Source organism: Zingiber officinale, chromosome 4B (assembly GCF_018446385.1).
Source record: "Zingiber officinale cultivar Zhangliang chromosome 4B, Zo_v1.1, whole genome shotgun sequence".
Lineage (NCBI taxonomy): Eukaryota > Viridiplantae > Streptophyta > Magnoliopsida > Zingiberales > Zingiberaceae > Zingiber > Zingiber officinale.
Window position 1 is genome coordinate 50,762,365 of NC_055993.1, and position 19,997 is coordinate 50,782,361.

Below are 19,997 nucleotides of genomic sequence, written 5' to 3' on the forward strand. Positions count from 1 at the left end.
TGCCACTGACCACTCGCGACATTATAATAATGTGTCATTTTCACTCATTCTTACTATATGCCCTATGTTATAGACTAGATATATGTTGGTGCAACCTTAGGTCAAGGTTGACCTGGTTGACCCGACTCGAGGTGACTTGACTCGAGTTGTATTTTGATGTTTGACTTGGGAAGATTGTCAGTGCAACCTTAGGTCAAGGTTGACCTAGTTGAGTTGCATGTTGATGTTTGACACTCGTGAGAGAGTTCTATTCTTGATGTGAGACAAGAATAGATGGTTGGGAGATTATTGGTGCAACCCTAGGTCAAGGATTTACCTGGTTGACCTGAAAAGTCCAAGTATGGAGACTTGGCACTGGAAAAGTCCAAGCAGGGAGCTTGGCACGCGAAAAGTCCAAGTATGGAGACTTGGCACTGGAGAAGTCCAAGCAGGGAGCTTGGCACGGGAAAAGTCCAAGCAGGGAGCTTGGCAAGTGGGAAAGTCCTAACTGGGATGTTAGTCAGTGTGGAAAGTCCTGGTGAGTGAAGCCAGACAGTGGGAAAGTCCTAACTGGGATGTTAGTCAGTGTGGAAATCCGTGAGTGAAGCAGATGGAAAGTCCTGGCTGGATGTTAGGCGGTGGAAAGTCCCGTGAGTGAAGCCAGGCAATGGGAAAGTCCTAACTGGATGTTAGGCGAGGAAAGTCCGTGGGAAGCAGGCAGAAGGAAAGTCCTAACTGGGATGTTAGGCGGTGTGGAAAGTCTGGTGAGTGAAGCAGGCAGTGGGAAAGTCCTAACTGGATGTTAGGCGGTTGGAAAGTCCGTGAGTGAAGCGGTGCGGTGAGAAAGTCCTAGCTGGATGTTGGCGGTGTGAAAACCCTAGTGAGTGAAGCTAGGTGAAAGTCCCGGTGAGTGAAGCCGGGCAAGGGAAAATCCAGATGGATCAAGGGTGATCGGACATCCGGTGATGGGAAGTCCAAGTAGGTCATAGGGTTGACCGGTACTTGCACGAAGAGGAAAGTCCAAGTGGGTCAAGGGATTGACCGGACACTTGGTGGGGAGTCTTAGCAGTCAAGGGAGACCGGATGCTAAGCAAGATGTACCAATAGGTCAAGGTTGACCGGATATTGGAAGGTTTGGGACTTGGTTTGGGCAACCAAGCTCGGATCGATCTGCGAGATCGATCCAGTGATACGTTGTGGTATCGATCGATCGGTGACCGATCGATGACAAAGTAAGGTGATCATGGTTCATGGGCTTGCGGTCGCGGGACCGATCGTTGAGCCTGATCGGTCCCGGACCGATCGGGACGCATGGGATCGGTCCGGACCGATCAGTTCCACGCAGAGTTGGCCAACTCTGCGGAAAGCTTTCGATCGATGCCGGGACCCGATCGGCCCCGATCGGTCCCCACGACCGTCGGAGGTTCCTGATCGCATCTATGGACTGTCGGGGGCAGCGAGCGAGGCTTCTTCCCTGATCGATCCACAGACCGATCAGGGTTCTAGCCGTTGCGACGCAACGGATAGTTTCTTCGCTGTCTTCTTCACAGGTATAAAGGGGTCGAGGGCTGCTGCTGCACAAAAAAAAAGACTTCTTCTCTTTTCCTAGAACTTCTGTTCTTCTGCTGCTAAAGCTTCTGCTTCAACTGAGCTTTGATTGAGCTCGCCTCCGAAGCTTCGCGTGAGCTTCCAGTCGTCGACAAGCTGCTGCGTTTGGGTTGTGAAGTTGCTGCTTCACCTCCAGTCGACAAGAAAGCAAGCAATTGGTAGAGTGCTATTGTATTCATATTGTATTGCTTTTCTTACTGTTCTTGTACTCTTTGTTTGCTGTTGCAAACGTTTGTGGCGAAGTTTCTCCACCCACAAGGAGTATATTGTATTAGCCGGTTCTCCGGGGACTCATCCACCGACGGATTGACTGGACTCGTCCACCTTACGGACACGCCGAGGAGTAGGAGCCCTAATCTCCGAACCTCGTTACATCCTTGTGTTAAGGTTTGGTTTTCTTCTCTTTTGTTTCTTTGTATTTTCCGCTGCGCTAACACGTTTTGTAGAAAGAAACGAAGATTAGGGGTCGGTTATTCACACCCCCCCTCTCTAGCCGAGTACGAACGATCCTAACAAGTGGTATCAGAGCGAGGCCGCTCTTCGACGGATCAACACCCGTGGGAGCAAAGCTAGAGAATGGATCTCTATGGAGAAGACATCACCATTCCACCCTTCTACGAATGTGGCGACTTCGCGTATTGGAAGGTAAGGATGAAGTACTTTCTTGTGACTAACATAATGAATTGGTTTTGTGTACAAGAAGGTTTTACTCCTCCGGTGGATAAGGAAGGAAAACCACTTGAGAAGAAGGAGTGGACAAGAGAACAAATTCACAAATCCGAAATCAACGAAGAGGTAACGAGAATAATTGAATTTTCATTGCCTACTAACATCTTGTGTAAGATAGGTTACAACAATACCAAGGAATTATGGGATAACTTGGCCAAGTTCCATGAGGGAAGCTCAAATTCAAGCCATGAAGAGGAGCTAAGTGAGCCAAGTAGCTCACATCATGGAGGAGAAGATTTAGAAGTTGAGGGCCACTCAACATCTAAAGAAGAAGAGGAGGAGAGTTCCTCTTCAAGATCGGAGCAAGAAGAAGAAGCTTCTACCTCCGGAAGGGATGAAGATGAGAGCGTTCATCCATCCTCAACCCTAGGTAACTCAAGCATTTTAATTTCTAGCAAATTACACATAATGTGCTTCGAGTGTAGGGAATTTGGGCACTACAAGAGCAAGTGTCCAAAGAGGGTTAGAAAGACTCCACCGGCACCAAAGGTCAAGGAAGCCGGCGTCCCAACACGCAAAGGCAAGAAGCACGTGGTGTGCTTTCAATGCAAGCAACGGGGACACTATAGGAGCCAATGTCCGAAGGGGAGGAAACCTCACAAGGACAAGGGATGCACATCGATAGGGGGAGCTAAGGCAAACCCTAAGGTATCTTTTAAGGCTCATTCGTGCAATTCTAGTAGGATACATGCTAGTAATTTTATTGCATTAGTCAATAATGATAAGCATGTTAACACTAGAAATCAATACATGTGCTTAGGTGCTAAACATGTCAACCTAGATAGGGATACTACTAGGAATGCTAACCCTAGGATTAACACTTCTAAGGTTAAGGAAAACCTAGGTAGAAACCCTAAATCAACTAGACACATGCCTAGGAACACCTCAAGAAAGAATGACAAATCAAAACTTGAGGTAATAGAAAAGGAGAATCAAGTCTTGAGGTCAAGGCTTGATACCCTAGAAAAGGCCCTTAAAAATTTAGAGAAGTCAACTCTAGGGCCTAAGGGTCAAAAGTCCCAGGACAAGAAAGGTTTGGGTCACAAATCTAAGTCCCAAGTGGTCAAGCCCACTTACCACAATGTTCCATTCGATTATGGAACAAAACCTAGGGCTAGGAAGACCACCACCAAGGTCACAAGGGGAGTCACCCCTAGAGTTGATCTTGATGAGTCCCAAATGACCAAGGCTTTAAAGCCTAAGAGGGTCATTAGGAGGGTTGCTAGGGAAGTTATCCCTAGTGAATATTTAGTGAACCCAATGAGCTCAAATAGGTATTGGGTTCCTAGGAGCATCTTCTCTACCCCATAGATGGGTTAGAGAGTGTCAACTCCGATTAGAAGGGTAGTTAACCCAACTTTGAGGAAATTGACACTCAAGGAGCATTTTCAAGGTTTTGAGAACTTTTGAAAATGAAATGGAATTATCATTTACTCCTTTGAAGAGTTAAATGTGCCTAAAGATTGGAAATTTCATTTTTAATCTCAATTGGCACAATTTGGGAAAATCTAGAGAACTCTCGAGGAAAAATGAAACATGCCAAGTTTTGAGGATAAATTTGATCTTTAAGTGACATGAATTAATCTAGAGTTCAAGAAGTGTCAAAATTAGGATTTTGGCATTTTGGGGCAATCTAGGATTAAATTTGAAGTTAGCCAAGTGGTTAAGGATACTTAGATAGGTAATCTAGGTATATTTATTTATGCTAAATCTTGCCATGATTGTTTGCCCTCACATGTCATGACATCATGTTTAGTTTTATTATCATTTGAAATGTCATGATAATGCTTAGGCTAGTTTTTATGTCATGTTTATTTAAGTTTCAAACTTTATGCCATGACATCATGACATTGTCACATGTTTTCATTTATGATACCATTTTATGCCATGTCATCATCTCTTGCATTAGTAATCAATTGAATTGATTTAAGGATGAAAAACACATTTTGATATTGAGATCAAATTTGTGTTTAGAAAATGCATGAGACCTTAGTCTAAGATACCTAAACTCATATCTCACATCAAAATTGACATGGATGTGTTTGATACACTTTAGATGTGTGTGAGATATTAGGATCATGAGTTAGGATCAAGGTGCATAGTTCTTGTACCTAGATGAGCCTAATTCAAGAAATGGAGGATCATAGGGAAAACTTGTGTACAAGTCATGTACATATAGTCCTAAGATTATGATCCTAAATTAAAGGGTTTAAAATCATTTCAAAATTGATTTGAAAAACCTTGATGAAGCTTTCCTAGTGATTGCATTCATCATTGAACATTGTGATACAAAGTTGAGTTAAACTTGAACTATTTCAAAGTTTTTGAACTTTATATCAAGATTGAAAAATGGAAGTTATTTTCATAGAAAACTATTTTTCCATGATAGTGTATGATATGAGGAATGTATCCTCAAAATTTCACAATTTTTCGAATTTTCTGGAATTTTCTAGGAGTTTCTGAATTTCGGGAAGGAAATTCAGAAACTCTGATATCAGAATTGTGGACCGATCAGGAAGTCCTGATCGGTCCAGGGGTTCCTGGATCGGTCACCAGGACCGATCCAGGGAATCCGTGATCGGTCTGGTGACGATCAGGGCGTGCAAATGCTGATGCAGTCGGTGGCGAAAGATCAATGAAGCATGGATCGGTCTGGGGACCGATCCAGGGGGCTTTTTGATCGGTCTGAGGACCGATCAGTGCGTGCCAGTTTCTGATTTTCAGCAGGTGTCTGAAATTTCAATTTTTGGGAGTGAGTTTCGGGTTTCTAAAGGTTTGAAACTCTCCAAGACATTGTTGGTGCAATGGTCAAGGGGAGTTGACCTTTAGGGGGAGTTTTTACTCCTTAAGACTTTTGAGGATTAGTGATATGGGATTATCACTAAGTTGATTGTTGAGTTTAGTATCAAGGGGAAATTAAGAGTTTCAATGAAAAGTATGGGACTTTCATTAGGAAGAAACTCTTGACCTTGATACCCTCCTTTTTTCTTTTTGATGTGTGTCAAAAAGGGGAGAGTGTTCATTGGAGAATTATTGGAGAACCCAAGTTAGGTTATCGGGTTAACCTAAGCTAGGGGAAGAATGTCAAGGAATGTTCGAGGAAGAACATTAGAATTCTTTTTGACGTGTGTCAAAAAGGAGGAGAATTATTGGAGAACCCAAGTTAGGTTATCGGGTTAACCTAAGGGGAGAATGTCCAGAGAATGTTCAAGGAAAGAACATTGGACATTGGAAGATGGTTGGAAAACCTAAGTTAAGTTATCGGGTTAACCTAACTTGATTATGGGTTTTGTCAAACATCAAAAAGGGGGAGATTGTTGGTGCAACCTTAGGTCAAGGTTGACCTGGTTGACCCGACTCGAGGTGACTTGACTCGAGTTGTATTTTGATGTTTGACTTGGGAAGATTGTCGGTGCAACCTTAGGTCAAGGTTGACCTAGTTGAGTTGCATGTTGATGTTTGACACTCGTGAGAGAGTTCTATTCTTGATGTGAGACAAGAATAGATGGTTGGGAGATTATTGGTGCAACCCTAGGTCAAGGATTGACTGGTTGACTGAAAAGTCCAAGTATGGAGACTTGGCATGGAAAAGTCCAAGCAGGGAGCTTCGCGCGAAAGTCCAAGTATGGAGACTTGGCACGGAGAAGTCAAGCAGGGAGCTTGGCACGGGGAAAAGTCCAAGTAGGAGCTTGGCAGAGTGGGAAAGTCCTAGCTGGGATGTTAGGCAGGGTGGAAAGTCCACGTGAGTGAAGCCGGGCAGGTAAAAACCTAAGTGGATGTTAGGCGGTGGAAAGTCACAGTGAGTGAAGCCAGTAATGGGAAAGTCCTAACTGGATGTTAGGCGGTGTGGAAAGTCCAGTGAGTGAAGCGACATGGGAAAGTCCTAACCGATGTTAGGCGGTGTGGAAAGTCCGTGAGTGAAGCCGAGAAGGGAAAGTCCTAATCTGGATGTTAGGCGGTTGGAAAGTCCCGTGAGTGAAGCCAGTGAAAGTCCTAGCGGATGTTGGGCGGTGTGAAACCCTAGTGGTGAGCTAGGTGAAAGTCACGGTGAGTGAAGCCGGCGAGGAAAATCCAGGATGGATCGAGGTGATCGGACATCCGGTGATGGGAAGTCAAGTAGGTCATGGGAGTGATCGATGCTTGAGCAAGAGGAAAGTCAAGTGGGTCGAAGGGATTGACCGGACACTGGTGGGGAGTCTTAGCAGTCGAGGGAGTGGCCGGATGCTAGCAGATGTACCAACAGTCAAGGTCGAGGTTGACCGGATATTGGAAGGTTTGGGACTTGGTTTGGGCAAAAAAGCTCGATCGGTCTGTGAGCATCGATCCCTGATGTACGTGTATCCGATCGATCGGTGACCGATCGATGACAAATGTAAGGTGATCATGGTTACGTGGGCTTCGATCGGTCCGGGGACCGATCGTTGAGCTGATCGGTCGGTCCCGGGACCGATCAGGACGCGGGATCGGTTCGGGGACCGATCATTCCACTGCAGAGTTGGCCAACTCTGAAGCTTTCGATCGATCGGGGACCGATCAGCAGGAACCGATCGGTCCCCACGCCGTCAGGAGGTCCCTCGATCGGTCCATGGGCGGACCGATCGAGACGAATGGGCTTCTTCACGATCGGTCCAGGGAGGCGATCGAGGTTCTAGCGCCGCGACGCAACGGCAGTTTCTTCATCTTCTTCGCGGTATAAAGGGGTCGAGGTCGCCGCGAAAAAAGACTTCTTCTCTTTCCTAGAACACTTTCTTCCGCGCAAAGCTTCGCCTCAATCGAGCTTTGATTGAGCTCGCCTCAAGCTTCGCGTGAGCTTCCGATCGTCGACAGTCATTGCGTTTGGGTTGTGAGTCGCTTCACCTCCAGTCGACAAGAAAGCAAGCAATTGGTAGAGTGCTATTGTATTCATATTGTATTGCTTTTCTTACTGTTCTTGTACTCTTTGTTTGCTGTTGCAAACGTTTGTGGCGAGGTTTCTCCACCCACAAGGAGTATATTGTATTAGCCGGTTCTCTGGGGACTCATCCACCGACGGATTGACTGGACTCGTCCACCTTACGGACACGCCGAGGAGTAGGAGCCCTAATCTCCGAACCTCGTTACATCCTTGTGTTAAGGTTTGATTTTCTTCTCTTTCGTTTCTTTGTATTTTCCGCTGCGCTAACACGTTTTGTAGAAAGAAACGAAGATTAGGGGTCGGTTATTCACCCCCCCCCCCTCTCTAGCCGAGTACGAACGATCCTAACAATATAGACATTAGTCTACATATTTTTCATGTCATTATTTACTCAGCTGGACTCATCACGAGCAGACGGGTTCATATGCCCTACTGCCACATCTTGACCGCATACCTTGCATCATTAGAGATTGATGTCACTAGAGGTGATGTGAGAGCCCTGACTAAGTTTGACATGGTAGGGTCTAGAAACTTTTCTTTAGGAGGCATTCATATAGATGATGAGGGTATTTTGTCTTGGCGGAGGGGGGCCCAGCCCTAGCCTGACTTGGACGACGAACCAGATGTTGAGGGGGAGGAGGCAGGGGTAGATGAGTTCATGGATGTGATTTTTGGTAATCACCCTGTTCCAGCACCACCTCCACCTCGAGCACCACGTCCCGCCCCTCGCACCCTAGCTGATTGAGTTACCGGCCTTGAGACAGCTATGACTAGTCTCCAACATGAGGTGTTTATTTTTCAACGAGACATGGGGCAGGAGATTTCCGATCTTGGACGAGATATACGGCAGGATGTCTCCGATCTTCGACGGGACATATCCAGCTCTCGAGAGGATGACCGGACTCGTCACGCTGATTTGATAGAGATGTTACGATCTTTGGGTTCCGGACCACCCTCATCATCACAGTAGACTAGGTTGCTATTATCTCCGTGTATTTTTGTCTTGATCGTTGTCCTTGTATATTGACTTATTTTCACTTCAGATATTGAGTTGTCACATTATGCTTAATAGACTATGACTCTTACTTTTAAAATTGTTTTCAAAATTTTCTTTAAAATTTTAGGGTAAAACTTTTTATTTATATTTCTAAAACTTCCCTATTTCTAGACTTTTAAAATCAACTTTAGCCTTAGTCTAGATCAAATCCTTAGAATGCATGTTCCTATAGATCTAAGACTTGAGCATCTCACCAACATATTAGGACTACCTTGTTTGTGTATTTCTAAACTTAGAAAGAGGTAAGATGCATAGACAGATTGTCTACACTTAAGATGCTTATATCAGTGCATCAACAAAAGTCTGAGCGTTAAAATATCAAATAAATAGTAATTAGGTTAATTATTTCAGCCCATTCAAACACTAACTGAATACAATTAACTTAACCTGACTAACCAAGTGAAAACTACTATTTTCTGTTAGTCAGTAAGTAACTAATGGTTACACAGTTGAGGATTTTTTTAATGTCAAGTTCAGGGGAGGATTATTTCAAATTATTATTTTCTCTTCTTTGAAAATATTTTTGCAAAACTATTTTTGAAAAGTATTTTTCATTTCCTTAAAAATACTTTAACAAAATTATTTTAAATTTGCAAAACTTATTTTTGAAACTTACTTTAATTTTGTAAATTTATTTTTTAAAATTATTTTAAAAATTGCTTTACTTTTGCAAATTTAGTTTTAAAAATTGTTTTGAAACTTGTTTTATTTTTGAAAATTGTTTTACTTTTACAAACTCATTTTTTTAAATTGTTTTGAAACTTGCTTTTGCAAACTTATTTTTGAAACTTATTTTGAAAATTACTTTAACTTACAAAAATAAGTTAACTTACAAAGTTAGTAGGTTTTTGCATTAATATTTTGCAAAAATCACTTTTGAAAATATTTTTCAAGTTAACTTAAAAACTTAGCTATTTTGAAAACTTTAGTAGATATTGAAAATTATTTCTGATATAAAAGTTGAAAGCTTATGCTTTTGTTAGGTTAAAACTCTCCCAAGTAACTCTGGATTTTGTTAGCATTCTCTACTGTAATTTTTTAGTCGCTTATTTCTATCCTTTCTATGTTTTTTTTATGAATATCAAAGGGTGAGAGTTAGATGAATTAAGTTAGTAAAAAAAATCAAATGATACTTAAAAATCCGACTAACTTAAACCATATCATATGTTTATTTATTTTTACATATTTTTCACTAACTTAACCCAGGTTGTCATTGCATCAAAAAAGGGAAGATTGTTGATGCGGTTAGCACTAACGGTCTAACTCAAGTTTTGATGAATGACAAAGTAGATTAAGTTAGTTATGTTATAATTTAACACTTTGACTGAGTGTGCAGGAAAAATCCAACTAGATCAACGGGACGACAGGATAGCTGGTGTGAAGTTCAGAAAAGTCGACGGGCTGACCGGATATCTGGCATGAAGCCCAGCTAGGTCGACGGGCTGCCTGGATAGTTGGCACGAAGCCCAGCTAGGTCGAGGGGCTGACCGGATTGTTGGCACGAAACCCAGTTAGGTCGACGGGCTGACCGGATAGCTGGTACGAAGTCCAAACAGGTCGACGGACTGACCGGATGTCTGGTAGGTAGGTTAAGGTAAGTCACTGGAGGGGAGTGACTTGATGAGGACGCATTCCCCATTCGAGGGAACAGTAGGCGTCGATCCAACTTAGAACCATTTCGGAAATCTAAGTTGAGATCGTGACTAGATTCTGGTATCGGTAAGACAGAATCTAATTACTGTTGGATCGCGGCGGCCGACTAGAAGGGAGGTTGAATAGCCTGAAAATAAAAAGCAAACCATTCTCAAACTCTTAAACTAACACTTGTATAAATTCGCTAAACAGAAAGTAAATCAGAAAAGACGAGACACCAGATTTGACTTGGTTACAACCGGGGAGGTTGTTAATCCAAGGAAAATGATCGTACTAAAAACTTCTTTAGGCGGAGAAGCCTCTTACAACGATGAAGCACAGAAAATAGAAGCTTAACTACAGAGAAAACGTACAAATGTAGAAAGAATGAATTGCTTGAGTTGTTGAAAAACTTCTGGACCAAAACTGTATTTATAGTCTTGGTCGGGGCGCACCGAAGGGATTCCGGGTGCCCTGTGGGATAAAACTTTATCCCCCAACGTTCAGATCGCATTTGACACGATCTGGTAAAAAAGTCAACTCCAGGCGCCCGGAAGGGTTCCGGGCGCCCAGAGGGAAAAGTCAACCCCGTTGACTTTTTCCAGCCCGGGTCTTCTGCTCAGGCTCCGTTTACCTCAGACCGAGTCTTCCGTTCGCTTGGGTGATCTCTGCCATCCGGAATAAGGCTTACCCGAACCCAACTTCCGGTCTTCTCGAGCAGGTTTTCGCTCCGGCTTCTCGTCCCTCGGAATCGCCGCGTGGTTCCTTCTCGTCCACCAGCGTACTCATCCACAATCTTTGTCCCTCGGTCGCATCCCGTGTTGACCTTATCGCTAGCTGCGTCTCTTGCTCCTCGAGCAGTCTTCCGCTCCGGCTTCTCGTCCCTCGGAACCACCACACGCTTCCTTCTCGTCCGTCGGTGTACTCTTCCGCAGCGTCTCGTCCCTCGGACGCACCGCGTGCCGTCCTTCTCGCTAGCTGCGTCTTCCGCTTGACTGTCTGTGCTCCTAAGCTCCTGCACACTTAGACACAAGGTTAAACACACACAGGACCAAACTTAACTTGTTGATCATACCAAAACAACCTTGAGGTTCCAACAATTACTACCCTTTTTAATATAATTGTTCGGTCACTTTGTTTTGCAGGGTAGTATAATTTGTATTTAACTCGAACTAACATTTTCTTATAGGAAATTGATGTGCTGGAAAATGGTAGTCCGGGCGTCCGGAGTGCAAAAAACTTATCTTGTCGCCAAGTGAAGCGCGATGATTGGCTGGGCCAATGTCATAGTCCAAGCGCCCGGAAGGCATCCGAGTGCCCGGAGCACTCCTATAAAAGGAAATTTCCTCCAAAGCTACAAACAACAACTTCTTCTACGACTGCTTTGTTGCGCTCTGCTCCTGCGACGCTGCGAAGCCTCTCCAACAACCTGCGGCTCGATTTTCTTTTCAATTGTTGTCGGTATTCTTTTCATAGTTCTTGTACTTATTCTGTAATCATTTTTTGCGAACTATTAGTGATTGTCCACCGAAAGCACTCTCATGTGCGGACCTTGGAGTAGGAGTTGACGAAGACTCCGAACCAAGTAAAATTGGTTTGTGTTAGCGTTGTGCCTTTTTCCGTTGCGTACTCGATTTAATAACAAATTTTTTAACGATTGCTATTCACCCCCCCTCTAGCGAACTCTACGATCTAACAATGTTCACCCATATGTCCTAGCCGCATATGCAATAAGACTGTACTGTTTGATCCACCGAGGCGACTCCACCTACAACTATAGTCTCTATCAACTTGTGGATATTCCTTGCTACCTTTTGTCCTTTCATTACCGTCAGAGCTCCCTTCCTGACCTTCATCACCCCACTCATTGATTTATAATTGCAATCAATATCATCCAGTGTGCCTAGTGAGATCAAATTCTTCTTTAGATTTGATGTATCTGACATCACATAAAGTTCTGATCACACCATCAAACATCTTGATTTTGATGTTCCCTAAGCTGATAACTTTTCATGACGCGTCATTTTCCATCAACACTGAACCAGAATCCACTGTCCTATAGTTGTCAAACCAATTCTTGTTTGGAGTCATGCGATATGAACATGCAGAGTTTAAAATCTATGCATCCGTTAGTTGCTCCGAACTTTATATAACTGATAACATATCTCCATCACCGCTCTTTAAATTTTCCTCTTCAACTATGTTTGCAGACTTTGCCAAACTACCTTTGTTCTTTGCAACATGTTTCTTTATCTCTAGACAATCTCTCTTGATATGATCTTTGCCTCCACATTTGTAGTACGTGATCACCTTCTTCCTTCTCGACTTAGAACGAGCCTTGTTGTCGTTACTAGATCCATGTCGAGATTTACTTCTGCCATGCTCTTGGTTGCTATTTACCACAAATTCTTCTCCTTGAGAAACACCATCACTTGTTTTCTTCCTTTGGTGAAAACCTAGCAACGAACCTATGATCTCTTCCAATTTGAGAGTTTCTTTACCCCACATCAAAGTAGTAACCAAATTTTCGTACGTAGGAGATGAAGATAGAGAATTCAACAATATCAACGCCTTGTCTTCGTCTTCGATTTTCACATTAACTCGCTTCAGATCGCTCACAATTTGGTTGAATACGTTAATGTGCTGACTCAGATCGGTTTCTTTTATCATCTTCTGCCCGAATAATTTCTGTTTAAGATATATTTTGTTTGTCAATGATTTTGACATGTACCGTCTTTCTAGCTTTTGCCAAACTGCTACTGGTGACTCCTTATTCATGACATGGTATATCACATCATCCGTAAGACAAAACCTTATTATTGCCACTACCTTTGCCTGAAGTTCTTCCCGATCAAATTCTTCATGTTTGGATTCATTCCCAAATCTTGTTTTTGGTTGATCGGAATGTAATCAAGATTTTGGAATGAAACAAAAAAACTTGGGTATGAATGAAACCTACCCCTCTCTTGGGTTTTGATGGAATGAAAATGAGAATTAAGTTTTGGACGGAAATACCCTTAGTATATTTATTCAATTTTTCTTTCATTTCACTCTCTCTCCTTGTTTTTTCTCATCATATTTTCTCTCTCCTCATTCTATCATGCCACTTTCTCTCTCAATATACTTTGTCTCTTCTCATTCTCTCTCATCACACATTCTCTATCATTTCTCTATATATTCTCTCTCATCACACACATTCTCTTATCATTTTCCCTCTCTTCATTCTCTGCTCATTTTTTCATCATACATTTTCTCTCATCACAATTTCTCTCTCTTCATTTTCTTCTATAACACACTCTCTCCTCATTTTCTCTCATCCTACTTTCTCTCTCTTCATTTTTTTCCGATGACACTTTCTCTCATCACATTTTTTCATCATACTTTCTCCTTAATCTGTCATTTTTTTTTCATCACACTTTTCTTTCTTTTCATTTTTTTCTCATAATTCTTTCTCTCTGATCACACTTTCTCTTTTATCATACATTTTCTTTTCTCAATCTCTCCTATAACGCTGTTTCTCCTCATTTTCTCTCATCACATTTTCCTTCTCTTCATTTTTTCTTATCACACTTTCTCTCATCATATATTTCTGTCACATTCAACTTTTTTTTCTATCTATTTTTTTTTATTTTTTTTAAGAGTAAAATAGAAAATTTAGATTCATTCTGATTGAAAATATTTAACTAACCAAATATTATTTTTAAGAATGATATCCAAAGCTCATACCCATTCTTATTCCATAATACTATGATACTCATTTCCGTTGGGGGAGAAAATCAAATGTCACCTGTTAGTTGATATGGAAAGAGGGGAAAAATCGTTGTTTTTGGTGCTCACGAGCAGAGGGGGGCGAGGCTGGGTTCCGGCTGGAGGCAGATGGAGGCGTGGAGGTGGAGGAGTTGCCAGAGGCGCTTGAATCACAGGAAGAAGTGCGGCTTCTTCTTCCGGTCGCATATGGCGAGGTGGTGGACGAGCTTCTGGAGGCCATAGCAGGTGCCGAAGCCCTCCGAGAAGATGTGCTGCAGGCACTCCATCGCCTTGCTCAGCTCCGGGTACACGCGCTGCTCCTTCCTCTTCCTCCGCCGCCGCTTCTGCCTCTGCACGAATCAGTCGACGATCATCGAAGTCCTCGGCGATCAGCTTCATGCAGCGGAGGTGGAGCCAGGCGTCGTCGCACTGCCGCGCGAGCACCAGCACGTCCACCACGCCCTCCGCTGTCAGGCTCGACGCTTGCGCCCGTTCGCACACGCGGGTTTCTTCTCAACCATCGGCCAATCCGAGCCCACTGCGGGCCGGCCCACTGGACCTGCAACATTCCATGCTGGCCGGTTCATCTGAATCCAATTTTAAATGGGAACTTACCCCAAATTAACCAGACCCGGAACAATCAAAAACCCTCTCTTCCACCCGGCTTCTCGTCGCCATCGAGAACGTATGGATTCGGCCTCTTCCTCTTCCAAATGCTCCGAATGCCCTAAGCGACAGAACGACAGCGGTGGCGGCTTGGCCGCCCAATACTTCGACGTCTATGGCCCTGAAGTACGCTTCTCTTCTCTTCTTCTACTTCCTCTTTTTGTTTTTTTTGTTTTCCTTTCCTTTTCCATCTTCCAACGCGGAACATCTTCAAAAAATTTTGGTTTGATTTGAGCTGATAGGCTTCTTACCATTGTTTGAACAAAAAGACCGATGTGTGGTTTTGATGTGTTGATTGGCTCATTTTGCTTTTCCAGATCGTGTGAACCAAAAAAAAAAAAAAAAAACTAATCAGCTACTCCGTACTAGCTTGTGGAAAACTACGGCTTTCATGTTTTTTGTACGAGGCATCTTTTTTGGTGTGCAGTATAAACTTTAGGACGGGATCGCCTATGTATTACGTGAAGTATTCGATAGCATTTAGATTACTACAATGTTTACCCAATAACTGGATTGGTCTATTCCTTTCAGCTCTATTTTTCTATGGGTTCAATTTTTTTCTTCATGTTCATCTGTATATGATTTTCAATTCAATGACAAGATTAAGAAAATATTATAAGGAAGCTAGATTTGGAATCTAATGGTGATTATGGTTGACTTTACTCTTTGTTTACTTCAGTAATATTCACTTTTTGTTTGATTTTCTTTTTTCTTGGAAGGTTGATTGATTTACTTCTCTCTCCTTATGTGCGTAGTTGATTTGGAAACTCTTGTGTATTTTTTTTTAGATTTGGCTTGATGTTGTACTCCTATTTTGTGACATTATCTAGCAATCTTAGATTCACTGAACTAGGCGACAGTCAAGATAGGGCGGGCAGACGGTGTCTCTTAATCCCTACATGGTTAGTTCATGACATGGTGGCATGCTTAGAATAGATGTGACATTCCACCTAGTGGTTGGCTAGCTATTTGGGATTGAGATTGACCTTCTACATCATTTGGCGGTGCATGCGGATAGCAGAAGTAATTTCTGGGCCCTTGGTCATATGCCCAGACCCAAAATGCTGATGTAAATGAAGCTCTTAGTCAAGCTACAATTTTGGTGGAATATAGTGATGTAGATTTTAATTGATGTGAATTTGACTCCTTACCATCAAACTTGGGACCCAAGGATTCCACGCCCCATCATAGGTACCTTCAATTTCTTCAAACAAGTTGAAGAGTTGAGTTGGGGAAGGCAATATGTGAGTATGTGACTCTTCAGTCTCACATGAGCAAGTGTAGGAAGAACCCTGCAATTTACAACATGGATATATGCATGTTTATGGATATATGAGGCATCCTTCCAAACGCTAAACTCATGGATGGAAGGAGATCAACTCAGTTCGAAGTATTATTCTAATTTTTTTTTTTGGTGTCAGAAATATTATTCTCTATTCACAACAATGATGTGTATGCAAAGAAATGGATCTACTCATTGGAGTTATGCATTCAAGATGATAGAGAGTAATAGATAAAATTTTATATTTTGATAGTGGTTGTTATATTCAATTAACTTGTACATGGTAGTGGTGACTGGGGAGTCAATGTTTTTATTAGTAGGGAGCACAACTCTCACTAGCAGAGAAAGTGTCGAGTCGTATGGCTTGATTGTGGCCGGTTTTGCATATGTATGCATATATCGAGAGATCAATAAAACAAGACACAAGCACAAACAGGCAGAAAGTTACAACTTGAATTTATCACTGTGTCCCTCTCTTCTCTTCTTGTCTTATTTTTGGCTTAGCAATAGTAGTGGCTGTTCTCAAGTGGATCATTCGAGCTTGCTACAGAGTTTTTGTTTTTCTAGTTCAAATTGAGTGGATTAATCTGCGTCATAGTCTCAATTTGCTCTTTAACTATGCTCCTATTAATTCTTGTTTGTGAAACTAGGTAGAAAATGATACTTTGTCAAATTTTCCATAGCATAGTTGTGAAAAGCATGCGCATGGTTGCACCTAGGCACAATTAGGAGCGCCATTTGCGCCTGGGTAGTGACCTAGGCGCAGTACTTGAATGAAGCGCGCTTAAGCGCACGCCTTTTGAAAGGTTAAGGCACACTTTAGGCACGATTTTCCTTGCCTTATTGAAATTAAAAAAAAAATAAAAATTAAAAGCCCAATCCATACCTTTAATTATCCTTTAAATTAATTTGGTTGCATGCATGCATGCGACACATCTTTTTTACGTGACTCTTCCTCTCTCCTAGAAAATGAACATCAACCTCCCTTAGTCCCTTGCAAACTCATTGATTTTCTCTTTGCGTGACTCTTTATCTCCCCTAAAAAATCAACATCAACTTTCCCTACTCTCGTCAAACGTGAACTCTTCTCTCGCCTACAACATGAACATCAACATCGATCTTTTGGATTTGGCTATATTTTCTTACTTTTCTCCTTTTGTTTCATCATAACGGTATGTTTTTATTCCTCACAAGTTTAATTTGAAGTTTGATTTTGATTATGAAGATAAACTATTTCAATATTTGAATGTTAGTGAATTGTATATTTACATTATTGTTTAATAGTTTGTGAAAGATTTGAATTTTATTATTGAAATATTTTAGCATAAATTCCCTATATATGTTTGAATTGTAAAAATTTATATCCGAAGTGCCTTATTTCGGTAACTCGGTAAGGTATGCGCCTATGCGCTTTTAGGCACCTCACACCTTAAATAACTATGTTCCATAGAGAGGTTGGTTCTAGTATACCTCTTTGATTGGAATCTAAGCTGGAGATTTACTTGAGCCCATGGTTTCTAGTGCTCATCAATGTTTGGTTGCATGAATGAGATGTATTGTTTCAGCCATTGACTCTCATTAATACTGTATCAGCAAGTGTAAATGTCAATGTGTCATTACTGTTGACATAGGTCATGGTACCGTCCAAAACTAACATGCTTTGACTTGTCTTAGCCATTTTGGATGAAACTGGTTGAGACAAGGAAATTATCTTATGTGGGAAAACTATCTTTTCATGATTCATTATTCAATTTTTTTGGAAGTCAATTATTGGAGAATATGAAACACAACAAAAAGAGAGGTGAGGAATATAAAAAAATGGGCTGTTCTAGCACTAGAGGGGAGGAGTGATGCCAGTGTTGAAGACGTCAATATGCATCTATATCATGAATTTGGTTTAATTTTCATTATGAAGGGGAGTCTTGGCGCAATGGTAAAGTTGTTGCTTTGTGACCAAAAGGTCACGGGTTCAAATCCTGGAAACAACCTCTTGCAAAAAGTAGGATAAGACTGCGTACAATAGATCCTTTCGCGGGATCCCGCATGGCGGGAGTTTCGTGCACCGACCTGCCCTTTTAGTCCATGTTCAACTCCTAATGATTAACTATGATACACTTATGTATCATAGTTTTGTGGAGAAACTTATTAATATACTTAATGTCATGAGAGCATTACTTAATTTGGATTTTGAAAAATTATGCAGTTGGTGTCGCTAGGATATATAAGAACCAATACTTCCATCAATGCACGACACTTGTTTTGATATTGTAAGGTAAAGTCATTACTATGATATTTTTGGTGCAACTTGATATAACATTTTAATTCAAGTGACCTTCCTATTGCTATAGTCCTTTATTGGAGCTAAACAAGCTAAGTGGAAAAGGATTATAGAATTGATATTTATTTAAGTTGATCTTGACACCGTTTGAAGCAAGCCAAGTGTTGGCACATTGTACCATAATTGTATCATTTCCATTTGATTGAAATTCTGCAAAGAACTATATGTAATACTTAAACCTTGCTTGAATCAATTACTTTTGTTTGAGCTATAAATTCTAGTATCTAAGTCTTATTTTGTGAAAAGATTGTCTCCTCATTGTTTTGTTTTCTAAGTAACCTGTTTGTCCATATGCTTGAACAAGACAAATCTAATTGTTGGAATATTCTATTCTTTCTACATATTACTTTGACGCTGCTTGTTTGTTTACCTCTTTTAGTTTGCTTCAAACCTTCTACATTGCAACACAAATCATATCATCCTTGCTACATTCTTTCTCTACTTCTTACTGTTTGATCTTTTATTCTATTTGACTTTGCCAAATCTTGCACCAGAGAGTTTAATGATTTGCATGATGAGATCTTCATAATTTCTCAACCAATCAACCATGCATGTCTCTTGTAATACATTTCCCATATTGAGTATAATGAGATGAAAGGTCTAAAAAAGAACATATGTAGGTGGTATGTAATCAACTCACTGCATAGGGCAAATGTTGTATGCACACATGCATGGTATTGATACTAAAATTATTAAAAATATTTATGTTGGTAAAATTGACTAATGAACATACATTAAAATAATACATCAACATAGGAAAAAATGTGTGAATCGCACATTGTAGAACACATGAAATGTAATGATTTACATTAATCGACAATGTATAACAGATTATGTATTTAAACTTAAGTAATACTAGCCATCGCGCACACGTGTTGCATGTGTAATATAATACATGAATACGTCTAAATTAGTAACCCAGGCCCATAAATTGGACTTGATAAGGGTGCGCTAGACCCATGCAGTAGTGCAATGTAAAGGCGACACTCGAGAACCCTCGTAACAAGCTACTGTAACGGACTCTCCCTTATAAAAAAATAATTTAATTTTTTATATCAGATATTAAACTGATAATAACAAATTCTACACGATCTAAATTGGACTCTCCCTCGTAAAAAATTAATTTAATATGACACTTGATCTTAGCCAAAAAAGCCAAGAAAAATATGCTTTCTAATGTTGTTGACCCAAGGTATTTATAGAAGCTTCTCCGCTCGCGGTGTTGCTAATCCTAAGATGTGGGATTAAAAAGAAACAGTGCATATTCCCTTATTGATTAATGAGAAAATTCTCAATAATACGTCGAGTCTCGAACTCTAGATCTCTGATTGATTAACGAGAAAAATTTTCAATAATACAGCTGAGTCTCGAACTCTAAATCCCTGATTGATTAATGATAAAAATTTCCAATAATACACTGCAGCCGAGTCTCGAACTCTAAATCTATGATTGATTAATGACAAAAATTCCCAATAATGCATCATAGCTGTGTCTCGAACTCTAGCGGCCTCATTGATGCGTCTGTTGAAATTATTAATAAACCTTACAATTATTTTCAGTATGAAAAGAAAAAAGGACATTAACGTCATTTGATTTTGGGCTTCACCAAATTAATTGAGAGTCAGTTAGTAATGTATCAAGATTCTTAATAAAATAGTAAAAATTTCAATTAATACGTCGCAGTTGAGTCTTAAACTCTAGATTTCTAATTGATTATTGAAAACAATTCTCAATAATATGCCGCAGAGTCTTGAAGTTTAAATCCCTGATTGATTAATAAGAAAAATTCTAAATAATACGTCGTAGCTGAGTCTTGAACTCTAGATTCCTAATTGATTAATGAGAAAAATTCTCAATAATACGCCGCGTCTCGAACTCTAAATCCCTAATTGATTAATTAGAAAAATTCCCAATAATACGCCGCAGTTGAGTCTCGAACTCTAAATCTTTGATTGATTAATGAGAAAATTCTCAATAATACAACGCAGCTAAGTCTTGAACTCTAGATCCCTGATGAGTCTGTGGAAATTACTAATAAGTCTTGGAATTATTTTTTGTATGAATA

General features: G+C 40.9%; 1 protein-coding gene, 1 long non-coding RNA gene and 1 pseudogene across 4 annotated transcripts in view; 1 reads left to right on the top strand and 2 right to left on the bottom strand.

Moving 5' to 3' along the window:
- LOC121975044 overlaps window positions 1-13,835 on the bottom strand; it is a 36,184-nt gene extending 22,349 nt beyond the window's left edge. The window contains exon 1 of one of the 2 annotated variants that reach the window (XR_006110199.1): window positions 13,737-13,835. This is a non-coding gene — a long non-coding RNA (uncharacterized LOC121975044). Of the gene's footprint in view, window positions 1-13,686 lie in introns of both variants that reach the window. The other variant, XR_006110198.1, reaches the window with a different exon arrangement.
- A 13-nt stretch (window positions 13,836-13,848) lies between these two features.
- The window catches only part of LOC121975043 (small RNA degrading nuclease 5-like), a 34,810-nt gene continuing 28,661 nt past the window's right edge, over window positions 13,849-19,997 (top strand). For both annotated transcript variants that reach the window (XM_042526407.1, XM_042526408.1), the window contains exon 1: window positions 13,849-14,438. In XM_042526407.1, coding sequence (XP_042382341.1) covers window positions 14,250-14,438 — 189 coding nt within the window. In that variant the 5' untranslated portion in view covers window positions 13,849-14,249. The remainder of the gene's footprint in view (window positions 14,439-19,997) is intronic.
- LOC121978935 lies at window positions 18,874-19,056 on the bottom strand (annotated as a pseudogene).